Source organism: Barbatula barbatula (genome assembly GCF_947034865.1).
Source record: "Barbatula barbatula genome assembly, chromosome: 11".
Classification (NCBI taxonomy): Eukaryota; Metazoa; Chordata; class Actinopteri; order Cypriniformes; family Nemacheilidae; genus Barbatula; species Barbatula barbatula.
This window is the reverse complement of record NC_136774.1, coordinates 4,823,079-4,836,501: the sequence shown is the minus strand read 5'-3', so window position 1 is coordinate 4,836,501 and position 13,423 is coordinate 4,823,079. Positions and strand designations below refer to the sequence as shown.

The following is a 13,423-nucleotide window of genomic DNA, read 5'->3' as shown; positions in this document are numbered from 1 at the left end:
TCTTTAAAGTATTCACCCTTTGCCTAGAATTTGTGAAAATGTTCTCAGTCATTCTACCTTCACCCCATTCAATCTATACTGGATTCACTTACATATTACAATAAGGTTGTATTTGTTATTTGTATTTGTTTATTAATGCAGGAACTAACATACTGTAAATTAATAATGCACTAGCATTTACCAATGCATTTTTCAACTTAAAAGTTTTGTATCTGGTATCATTAGTTAATGCACAGTGAACTAACTTCTGTATTTTTCAATTGTATTGTATACAATCTTATTAAGTGTTATCCTGATTCTTAAGCTTATTAACGTCATATTTACAGTAAACATACTGTAAATATGATTGAAATAATTGCAGTTAAACAAAAATGTCTACAGTTGAAGGGGAATGATTTTTATGTACTTTCATTGAAGTCCCGTCCAAGTTCATGGTTAGGGCAACGCTTGACCACTTCTGTGACATGTTCAGCCTTCTTGTATATGGGCATGGCTCGTATCACACTGCCGTTTGGAGGGGTGGAAGCCAGTTTAATCTGAATCGGACAGGTCTTGGCGATCTGACAGTACAGTTTCTTGAGCAATGGTGAGTACTGTGGAAAAAAACAGAAATAAGACTCATGTTTATTTAAAAGCCTCCGTAAAGACTGCTGTGCGTTTTTTACAGCATCAAACCAGATATGGTTAGACCTATGCATATGAAGACAAGCACATCATGGGATGAGACTCCTCGTCATTAAAATCCCATATACGCAAACTCACACACAGAGGCGCACATGTCAGAGCTTGTCGAAAACTATAAAGATATCCCAAATATTCTCCCTAAAAAACCAAATGTACAAGTCTGCCTTGTGTGGACATGTATTAATGTAATTCAGATTTTATGAAAGGGAGATTGTAGTCCAGGTGCAGTAACACTCTTTGCACTTTGAAAATATCATGAATGTTTTGTTTTCAACGACAGATGAAACGGCTGAAAAGAAACTTAATACATCGACTGAATTTACAGAATATTAGCAAATGTGTATATTCCTGAGCACAAATATTACAGTAAAAGAGTTGCAGTAAAAATGAATATTCTTGTTATAATAACTATAGCTGTGGTATGACATCACAACTAGCTCACATACTTTCACTGAGAGATTATGTATGAGAAAAATATAAACACACTCTTTTAGATGCACAAAGGCAGTGTTGGATAGGGCTACATAAATCATTGGTTATACTGTAGATGTGTGAGAACAAGATGATGTCTTAACACGCCTATGTAACAAAAGATATTCAGAACTTCATTTCATTGTCTTACAATGAAGCCATTAATCCTTAGAATATAGTTTGTTTCCAAAATGAGATGACTCCGTTGACTCAAAGATCTTGTTTTTTTATTGTGCATTCCAATTAATATCAATCAAACTGCAGTTGGTTTGTTTTGAATCAAGCCATGACAACTAAAAAACTACAGCTAACTAACAAAATAAAACACAAGAAAAACATGATAACATAATAAAAATATGATTTTTGATTTATGTTATACATAAATATTCATAATTTATGATAATCTGGTTAAAAGGGGATTAAATAATTATTTAATTTACCGTAAAATCATTGATGCATGATTGTCTGAAGCTCATGGTGACAAGATGGGTTTGAGTGCTGAGTGCTTGAATGCACGTAAAGATGCTTTAAATGCTTTAAATTGTTGACACTTCAATAAAAGGAAAAAGAAAATCTGTGACTTTAAGGCTGATCATGGAACTTTCTTATCACCAGCTTCTTTAAAACATGTAAAGAATGTCAATCTGTCAGTGATTTTTTAAATATATTAAAAAAAGTTCCTATTAATAAGAAATCAATAAGAACCTTTATTAGTTCACAAAAACTTGTATTTACTGTAGAAGTACATGCGCTTGTGTTATAAGGTGGAAAAAGACGGTAGGCCAGAGGTAGGTAAGCTTTGTAAAGGCACACGTTTGGGCAGGTTTGCCGCCCTAAGTGATAATGATGAGTCTGACAGCCTGATGGACATGTTTCAGCATGCCACCTACAAATTCAGCCACCCGCAAATTCTGTCAATAAATTCACAAATGTGCTCCCTATGCTAACAACTGTGAAATTGCAGCCAGCATCCCACTGGCAACTCAACCCGTTTCTCTCTCCTGATATATGCTGTGGGAAAAATACTTTATACATTAAGAAACGTGAAAATAAATATAGAAGGGCCTATTTTGGTAAATCTGAGTTTTAAGGTCTCCAAGACACATGAGATTGTTATGTGATTTCATTTGTGATTTCTTTCTTTTGGTTGTTTTATGCCAGGTATGAGTAAGTTTGCTGACATTTTCTTTCTCGAAGGAAAGTATAATGATCTAATGAACTGCTGATACATTTGACTTAAACATGCATAAAACATTATTCACTATAGTTTGCTGATGATGAAGATTTTTCATTTACAAGTACACAAGTATTTACAAGTACAAAGGCACCGATTATACTTTAACATTGACTTTAGGTCTATTTGAAACAGCCTCTCCTGAGATCAGGGTGCATGATGTCTGACTTTAGAGTTGGCTGCAGTATAGTTTCCTGACATGTGGAAACAGGTATTCATTATAGGGAGGGGCAACGCTTTTTCTTAAAACAATTCTTGTTTAGTTAAAGTATCACGCCCAAAAGACACATTTATCTTAAAATCGTAACTAGAGTGAAAATGTGTTGTCTTGTGTATTTTATTAGTTGTTTTACTTTGTATTAAATGGCAGTTTCTGATCGAAGCATATTGAATAAAATAGAAAAATTATGAATTGAAAATAAATATATACAATCTAAAATATAGACCTACATGAATAACAATTAAGCAATTATTAGATAACTGTCAAAGTGGTTTTACATCAGGTATAAATGAAAACACATAGGAATGAGGCTGAACTCAACCAGAGGAATGACGGGTATTTTGAGAGAACAAAATACCTCTTTTACATCCATAAACAAGATCAGCATGTAGAATATGCCTGTTCGTTTTAATGAAATTGCTCTCATCAGTTGGACTCATAGATTTTATTTTGGAAGGAAGGATGCGCTGGCTGTGGGGCGTGTTTAGACCCGCTCACTGACTATGAGGGAAAAATCTACAGTAGGAAGAGCAGCCTCAAATACCCTAGAAGCAAAGACATGCTGAAACCTGCCCTACTCATATGCCAACAGTGAAAAAAGTGTTGGGGTCTTTATTGGAAAAGCTGAGGTGTCAGAACTCATTTTCGTCCCATATGACAACTCTTTCTTTCAGCCATGATGTGTGTTTGAGAGTGGGCTTTTAAATAGTTTTATGATTCATAAAAACTAATACCATAATTGGGGCCTTAAAAAAACAGGCAAAGGCCTGTAAGCAGAAACAGTCATGATTCTGGAAGCAAAATGTAAGTGACCCTAACGGCATTGTTATATTGTTTTTTATGTCATCTTTTGTACATTTCAGTGAAGAGAATCATATAGGAAGGTCATTTTAGAAACACACAAAGCAGTGTAAATGAAGTGGTTCAGTACCTTTGGGAGAGACGATGAATTCGAATCCAATATTGATCAAATTTTAACTTTACTGGCTTAGATCACTTTAGTAATAATGTACATTTTTGGATTTTAATAAGCAATATAGTTTTAGCAGCAATTCTGCTATAGTGAAGCACTATATAAGCAGAAGAGAAAAGGGAGGAATGGAAACAGGAAATGACACAAATCTTACTCAAACGTTTATAACCACATATATCAATTCCCAACCTGAAACAACTGAGCACATGGTGTCACAGTACATTGTATTTCTGAATCAGCTAACCCTTTAAATGAAGGGATCGGGAAGTGCAAAACAAATTAGTAAATGGCAAAGCAAACTGCACATTTGAAAACACAATAGCAAATCTAAAAGCAAAACAAAAACTTTGATGTCCAAATCATGTGACTTTAGCAGTTTTAGACACACACTGAAGCATAAAGTACAAAGCAAAAATAAACACGCACATCAAATAAACTTCGTTTACAGGCCCAACTGGCATACTTTTCATTCAAATATAGTTTTCGGAATTCGAAATTTATGTGTCACCAATAAATAAGTAGTTCACTTAAAATACAAATTTCAAGATAATTCTGTCAAAAAACAAAGTTAGCCTTTTGAGGAAAGGTTTCCGGGGTTATATCCATGTAAAGGAATTCAACAATTGGTCATTTTCCAGGACAATGAACATTTGCATACTTTTTAAAGATAAATATATGGCTTGTTCTGCCTCGGAGGTCCTCATGAATGGGCATCCACGAATTCCGTATTAGGCAGTCACGATAGGAAAGGTTACATAAATTACCCAAATTATAATGAATAAGTTGTAAATTGGTTTAGATAGACTTTACCAAATTTCTTTCTTTTAGTGTGTTATAGGTCATAGATTTAGATACTTTTTACTCAAAATATATGATTGAATGTACTCTTAAAAAACGTTTACTTCAATTTTATTGAGTAGATTCTATAGGCTGTTTTTTAACAGTGTTCTCACAAGCTATTTCAAATAAGGGTTATTGTTGACTTATTATTTTGCTTTTAGAATCTTTACAGCAAATTTGTAATGTTTGCCATTTGTTTTTTATTTTGCACTTTCCTACCAAATAGTTTGAAGAAGATTTTTAATCGTACTTTTACTTAAACCCCCTTTTAACACGTTAAGTATTTTACTTGAAATGAAAACAATGAATGCTTGAACAACAAAATGCAGAACATTTATTTGAAAACAAATTGGGATGGTGAAGAGCTGTAGAGCACACCGTACCCTAACAAGTCACAGACTGTGTAATGCATTTTCACAAATGGTTTATTCATGAGGTTCACTAGAGGAGTGTTGTTTTCAGGGAGCAATGAGAAGTATTTACGGATCAAGCAGATTACAATCAATATGCCCCCATGCCTCACCCAGAGCAGCCCGAGGCTACACAAACCCCAAAGCACCATATTACAACCAATCAGTAGTCACCTACCGCTAACACACTAATCCTAAATATCCTTGCAAGCTTTATAACTGGAAATTCCCTACATTTGAGAATGGATGACATCAACCCTTCATACTTTTTCTTTGGTGTCTTTATGAGGATAAAGTAAACAGTTTAATGGACTTTAGAGTGGGTGGAAGACTGAAAATAAAAGCTATAGCAAAATACTGTAAGTAAAAAGGCAAGCAGCATTTTGTCTTCTTGTGATGGACATTCGACCCCCGATCACTGTAAAAAAACTGCCATCTTAAATTTGATGAATCTCTTTCAATCTAATTGGCTTCATTTCAAAATAATTCAAAATAATAATACATTTTAAATGCTTTTGCAATATTTGACTTTTTAGTTTTTTAGTGTTTACCATTAATGTTTTATCAGTTGTTAGTGTGTCTAAACGTTGATAACGTTGAAACGTTAACAACGCTGGTTCAATGCTGGTTCAGAATAACTTCCTGTTTCGGTTCTTTCACACTAGACAAACGTTTGAGCAAAATACAACCAACAGAATATTTATAACCAATTTAAAATACTAAACAAATATATTTGAGATTTAATTATAAGTGTAAGATTAGAAAAAGTACTTATAATAAAATTATAAAAACAAAAATCGGAAGTGATTCTGGACCAAAGTTTACATCCTGCAAAGTGGTCTATATTTCAATCTACAAGAACGTTGCAAGAACGTTGATAATTCATCTTCCACTTCCCCTTGTACATTTCAAGTCACATTTTTCTATTTTCAATCAAAAATAGGCTATGTACAAAGGACAAAAATATTTTTTCAATATCTTATTTTATTTCCGTAGGCCCAATAAAATGATGTATGTGAAGCCTATATGAATTAGATGAATATAAGGTAGAGTTTGTAAATCTAAATTAGTGTAGTGGAAATGTTTTTATTTGCTTACCTTTATAAGTCATATGACAACCATAGCCCTCATGTAAAATGGTTTTCAATACTGCCAATATACTGTATTTTCATCTTTTTCATTTAAAATAAAAATAGATTATTAGATAACAGTGTCTTTGAAAAAGTTTTTGTATTCTAGATTGAACTGGTCGCCTCGTGGATACTACTTTGTAAACGCTCTATTTGTTTTTCAAAAACAAGCCAATAAAAATATGCGTGAAAATAGGATATTTTCACAGTGGCATCAATAACTGATACTGTACCAATAGATATTAGTATAAAGTGCATAAATATCGTCATGAATGCCAGTTTAACATAAAATGAAGGGCACCCATAACTATAAATTCACTTGGATATTAAGGTGTTGTCAACATTAAACAAAATTACTTAGTCTTGTGCCACTTTGACAGAAATGCCATAAGTTAAACTGAATTATGAATTAACATGAACGATCATGAAAAACAGTTTATTTATGAATAAAAATTAACTGAAATAAATAAACATGGAAATTGTTTGTATAAACTAATGTGTAACCAACAATGAATACAGAAGAACCATATTGTTAATGGTTCCTAATGGTTTCTTATAAAAGTAATGTTAAAAAAAACTGTTAAACAAATAACTTGATTGTAAATGTTATACTTATGCCAAATTGACACTCCAAAACGTACTGAGACCTGACCACTCAAGGGCATGATGGGTAACGATTATCACAAATCTCTTTACCAATCAGGAATATATGAAATAAATGATGCAATATATTTGACTTATGCAACATTAAGACAACAAGATTTATCGTAATTGCCAGTGTTGTAATTTAGCTACGATCTACTGTAGCTGAGGTTTAATGACGCTCAAATTTAGAACCTGACAATTTATATTAAAGTGTAAATAGCAATCTCTGCCTGAATCTCCACTCAAGCCCTTTTGGACGCTTCTTCTCTTGTTTTTACGCTTCACATAAACCTTTTCTTTGAGAATGGAGCGGAACAAGACGTGCCAGAGGTGACAGTCTTCACAGACAGGCACTGAGTGATGGCCATAGCAATCACCTTTCTCGTTGTGCTATCACCTTACACTTCCACATCAACTCAGAGAGCAAGCCTCATGCTTGACTTCATCCAACAAACAACCTAAGAGCCACCTGACACAAGAAAAAGCCCCATCTTCTGTTTCAGAGGGTCAACTTCATGACATACTGATGTAGCACCTTTCTGCATGGCGACACTAGACTTTGGGGAAAACACTGACTGCTCTGGTTTCAAGCTTCACTGTGATTCCACACATTGTGCTTACAATGACAAGCATCAATGACTATCACTTAGCTTTAAAATTGTCCCCTAAGTCACAGAAAAGAAAACTCTAATCGCTACAACATAAACTATTGAATTGCTTTTGAGGGAGATTACTTTCCTGAGCATTCTGACACATTTATTTTCACCTTGTTGATCTTAAAGACTTTAGTAATAAAGGAGAGGCCAGAACCAGGCTCAGAGGACTTATGGGTGGGTTTGATTGAGTCGACTTTGATTGATTTAGCAAAATGCTAGCAACCACTCAGAACTCCTCAGAATGCCATGCAATACTTATACATATACGGTCGTATACGCTTTAGCGTTTACTAACTGAAGTGATATCTGGCAAATAAGTCCCTTCCAACCCCTCATAATATCCAAGCAGATATCCATTCACTGAAGAATTCAAAATTTGTGTTTGAACTGAGGAACAATGTGAGAGTCAAGAAGTGCAAACGTTCATGCAGTTTCAAAACAAGACCAACCATCATTTAACAAAAGAAAAACCTTGCACATCCACGGGTTTATGGAAAATAAACCCTGCTACTTTGCTCACGTGACACCATGGCGACACAACATAGAAGACGCTATACTCACCGTCCATGTGGCTGATTTGGCGGTGCTAGACTGCTGGAATGTGACCTCAAAGTTGTGAGGCCCAGGGTAGTCAGTGTTGGAGGGGATTGCCGGGGCTGGAGACATAGCCTCGAAAGTGGAGTTTGGCTGGGAGTAGGGTGATGGCGTTGGCACGTTGGAGGTGTTCTCTGAGCTGTACGGGCTGGTCGAAGCTGCTCTGTTCCCCAAACTTTGTTCCATGCTGCTGCTCAGTAGGCTGTACTGAGACTGAATGGGAAGACAGCAATAGAAAGGAAGGTGAGAAAGGTAAAGAAGTGGGAGGGGAACAGGTGAAAAAAGGAGGCTAAGATTTGACATTAAAGGAAAGAGGGAGGAGATAAGAAGTTTAGTGTGCAACCACCACTCTACCTCTGGAGCTCCAGTTACACACTATTGGGACGTAAATGGGAACCATGCCTTCAGGTAAAAAAACACAGCTGTAATCTGTAAAACGTCTAATTGCCTTCCATTCTCTTACCTACAAACAAATCATAACCCCCACTCGTAAAGTATAAAGTGCTTTAACCCTCGGGACCTCAACAGGTACGTCTGATAAAGGCTATCAGGACAAATCGAATCATATTTGTAATTCATTACGTCTTATTATTTTTGTGTGTCCAGTTTTAAAGCTATTCACGATTACTTGAAGTAATTTAGTTCATGCATTTAAACCAAACACTTGAATGTTACTGATTTTGCTTCAGGGACAATGCTAAGCTTTAAAATGTTGCTTCAAAGAATGAAAATCTTTGATGGTTTGCTTGCAACATTTAATATCTTTTTCATCATTAAGTGGAATTGGAAACACTGGAAATTGTACAAAAGACGTGTCACTCTATCTATTCCTTCATGCGTATTTGAAATGTGCTTTTCCTTTGCTGTGAAATCTGAAAAGTAAACAGGTGAAACAATCTTAAAAGGCTTACTCTGAGGGAAGATCCATATATCAGGACCAAAGTATAAATATAAAGTATTTTAGGGGTGGACTTGCTTGACCTGGGTCAGTTACAACCACATTATGAAGGCAGCAAACAAAGAGACACAAAAAACCCTGTTTCAAATCTTTCTTTTAAATGTTAATTATTGAAATACGTTCATTGAAAAAATGAAATCATTTTCACACAATTCATTCCAAAACATGAATGAAAAACGATTGCCACATAAACTTTGGAACATGTGAAATCAGATATAAACACGCTGCCACGGTACATCAGTCAAGCATAGAATGAAATGCACGTTTATCTTCCTTTTCACGTGGTAAATTGTCCAAACTGAAAGCATTACATGTCTCATGTCATGGTTGACACAAACGACTGTTTTCACCGATCGCGGTTCTTGTGGACACAGCAAATAAGAGTGGGTGGAGTCCAGAGGGACAGAGGACAAAAATACACATTGCGTTAATTATGGCATGTCTGCAGGCAGACAAAAACACTTGAGTATGTACTTGATGGAGAACATTATCTCAAGACAATGTCTGTGCCAAATTGTCTAACCATATAGTTCAAAAGGGGCGTCAACATGAGTGAGGTTTTGCCATGCCTGACTCGAATGTATCAAACTTTCTGCCACAATGCTCCAATCTTGTTTGTGTTTTCAGATATTGATATGTGTTTTTTTAAGGTGTTTTGAGTGTTTTTTAGCACTTTAATTAATATTGCCTTTTTGGTAACGTTTTGGCTGTCATTAACTCAAGTCAAGAGAGCACATCCCTAAGTTGTTATGATTGGGTTACTCCTTCAATGTTACTCAATGGGATTTGTCGCTATGCTTAATCATGCAGAAGCTCCAAAATCCAAAAGAAGTATGGCATGTCTATGCCAATACATTTCAAGGATGATTCATGTTTGTGGCATAGGCACAGAATGAGCACAAAAGCCTAATACTCAGGCTTAAGGGTTTGTTTAAATGCCTAACCCCAAGAATGAGTGTCAATAGTAGCAGTGCTTGTCTTAGCATGTAAGCTTTTCTCACCACAATAGTTTGGGGGCTTTCCATATAGGAAATATATGATCTCCTAAAATTGACAAGTAAATGTGAGAACAGGGTTCAAAATCAGTCACACAGACACACGCTCAGGTCTGCATCATTATCAAGCCTAAACATGCACCGATACAAGTGAAAACAAAACATAAGCATCATTATGGGTGCGTGAGGGGCTGTAAAAGAGAAAGCGTGTGTGTTTAGTGCATGTGTGTCTGTATGGAAGTAAATGCATTTGATGATTCATTTTCTATTGCGCCATTTTCTTTGTAATTATGGATAAACACTTTCACATTCTCTCACCACCTAAATACTGCTCATTTATTTAGTCATTCACTGCCGACTGTGCAAACTGTGCCGACTTTCAAAAGAATGTAACAAAGTAAAAAGAACTTTACAGAAAAAGTCAAATAAAAAAAATCTAAACAACATGTAAAGTTCAGATTGCTTAGAAATATTCTATCCCCCAAGATTCACAACCTATCAAAGACCAAAGAATCCTTCTTCAACGTATCACGTGCAAAATACAAAAGAAAAAAATTATTTCCATTTTTTAATAATCAGAAATCAGATCTCATCTCTGTAAATTGCTTTTTCTTCAATTTATGCCAAGCAATGGAGTCTGTGGTTTTCAGCAACATGTAAAAACAGCACCCTCTTCTGTAAACAGAGAGCAATGCTAGTATCTTTATGATTGTTTAGATTTATCATAGCACATCTAAATAGTGTTACTCTAGTTATAAACTAGTCATTAAATCCTGTTAATAATGCACTGTACATCTGCTTGAACTCCGCAAATGAGTTGGCTCTAAAAGTTTATCATAGTTTTCAACAAACTGGATCGCAAATGTTACCAAAACCACATCAGCAATTATAAGTTAGTTTGCATGATTTAACATCTAACAGTATCATTTAAATTCCTTCTATAAATTAATTCATCAAAACTTATGATGCACACGTGAACTCAAGATCAACAGGTGTCTGTCTAAAGAATTTACTGTAGCTTCAGCATCACCTTAAAATCGTTTTAAATATAAGATTATATGACAGATGTATTGACATGCATCCTTCATAACTCCACAGAGTTTTATTTTTGCCAATACCATTGAATATGAATTCGCCACTAAACAGCCTTACCAGTGCAAACTACAATATGTGAGTAATCACTGCTATACTAAAAATAAGACATCGACTTAAAGCAGAAGCATGCTATAAAGAATAAAATCGCATATGTGACACAGCCCTGTAACACAACTGAGTGTTATAAACTGAATATAATCAAAAGTTATCAAAGAAAATTGCCAAAACCGACAATAATAAAAAAGTTTCTATAAGAATAAACAAGACATTAGTGCATAAGATTCAAATAAAAAATATCCCCAAAATAACTATTTCACTCTTTATAAAAATAACAAGTACAGGGAAAACAATGAATTTGAAAGACAACCTGTCCATGAAAATAGAATATAGCTACCTAAAAAATCAATTTGAAAATCATTGAAGCTGCTCACCTACCGTGCTGTAGTAATGAGGCAGGTCACCGATACACAGCATTGTAGCGATCCCGCAAGGCAGACACAGACAGGGGAGATTCTCCCACTGGTCTGGTCATGTGACCTCACAGCATAAACAGGTGAGTATTGCGAGTATCAATTCTTCACGTCCCTACGTTACTGTAGATGCTCTGAGTGAATTAACTAGACAACAACTCAAGGTAAGATATGGAACTGTGTGATGCTTTTTCTGATTTTCTGCCAGTTCTTCTTGCCCTGACAGCTTAGATGCAGCCAACAACAAAAATCTTTGGCCCTCCCACTTCATGGCCTCATGATTATTCATTAAATAAAAAAGCAGGTCTAGACTTGCCCAAACTCTTTTAGACGAAACCATTTTTTGGTTCAAGGGGACAACTACACTCTTAATAAAGGTACTTCAGAAGGTTCTTCGATGCCATACAATCCCTAACATCTGAAGAACCTTTCTGTTTCACAAAAGGTTCTTTGTGGCTTACTTAAAAAAAGTAAGAAAGAGATAGTTCTTATGCTGTGAAGAACCTTTTATGCACCTTTATTTTTACGAGTGTAGTTTGTCATATTCAATTCCAAATGAATTATTACATTATTACAGGAACACTTCAAATAAATGTTCATGAAATCCAAAGTCTAAAATATATACCAACAAGGCAATAAACGGAATTATGTAATAACTTCATTCAGTCAATATATCATCAAGCCATTTTAACTTCCTGTCAAGGACATATTTCACCTCAAATTATGCCAAACCCCGGCACCAAACACTAATTATTGTAAAACGTCCTATCATTGCACAATATTGTGTGTTTACACGCCATGGTTGTGTTTGGTGCACTCCCTGTTCTATACTAAATTGAATATTGATTTATGTATAACAGTCATTTTGTACTTTATGGAGATTTTAATAAGTTTTTTTTTTTAAAGTATGATTTTAAAGAAAGTCAAACTCTCCTAATAATTGTATAGAAATACAAAAAAAATCTATTGTCCTAAAAATATGCTTCTTATGTTCTTTCTTATGCATGTGCTCATTTTTCCTTTTGGACTGAAATATGACATGCAGTATATGTTTTCATGAGATTCCCCCAGCTATCCTAGTATGTGTCCATCTATCCCCTTTTTCGTGCCCCAGATGGGAGGTAGTAGCAGGTGTCATATTCCTAGCTCGGCTTTTCTCTCTAATTAAGACATCACTGCCTCCCACTACACCCTCCACGAATATACTCTGACCTGCAGAGCCTGAAGGGAGGGAAAAATCTGCACAAGAGAGGGAAACCAGGCTCTGTGGAGGGAATCCTGATGGATAAGGAGGGAAAACCAGCCAGTATTACTGATTCCAATTTCTTTTACACTTGCAGGTATTGAAGCTAATTTACACCGCAAAGCATGATAAGAAGAGCGCAAATAAATGTCCCGTTTGGTCGAATGCATTTACCTCAAAGATAGTGACTTCAGTTGAGAATGTGTGCATGTTACATACTTCAAGTGTATTTTTATTATTTGTTTGAGACAAACACACACTCGGATCACTAAGCATTTTTCCTTACCATCACATTGTCGTTCATGTCTCTCATGTGGTAAACGCCCATGCAGACTTCAGCACGGTTGCTGGGCAGGCTGCTAGTAGCCACCCTGTCCCCTGAGTGTCCAGGCTGAGGAAGTTCATAATATGTGCTGTCTGGCTCACTATAACACAATAAAAGAAGGTCAACTTTTGGATTCTAAATTCTTTGAAATCTGATTCGCCTTATTGTGCCTTACAACGTGGTAATAACCGCTTTTTTAATTCCGAGAATAAAATACATTGCCTATCAAAACGGTAGGCTTTATCTTGAAATAGCTCAAATTACATGAATTAGAAAATATACTGCTGATATTACAGACATGAATGATCATAAATATTTAGCCAGCTAGGTTTCAACATTCTAAGCATCAAAAAAATGTTTTTACATGTTGAAGGTAAAAATGTAGATAAATAAACTTACAGCGTACTCCACAAGTGTTCGAAGGTTGTACCCTCGTCAGCAGTGGATGACTGGGACATCTTGGATGTTGAAAAATCCACT

General features: G+C 35.3%; 1 protein-coding gene across 2 annotated transcripts in view; it reads right to left on the bottom strand.

The window, feature by feature from the left end:
- The window catches only part of tp73 (tumor protein p73), a gene marked incomplete at its 5' end in the record, with an annotated part of 29,190 nt that extends 15,789 nt beyond the window's left edge, over positions 1–13,401 (bottom strand). Inside the window, 4 exons of one of the 2 annotated variants that reach the window (XM_079467796.1) lie at positions 407–593; positions 7,825–8,070; positions 12,905–13,043; positions 13,343–13,401. In XM_079467796.1, the coding sequence (XP_079323922.1) occupies positions 407–593; positions 7,825–8,070; positions 12,905–13,043; positions 13,343–13,401 (631 nt within the window). Of the gene's footprint in view, positions 1–406; positions 594–7,824; positions 8,071–12,904; positions 13,044–13,342 lie in introns of those variants that run through there. The other variant, XM_079467795.1, reaches the window with a different exon arrangement.
- Positions 13,402–13,423: the final 22 nt, after the last annotated feature.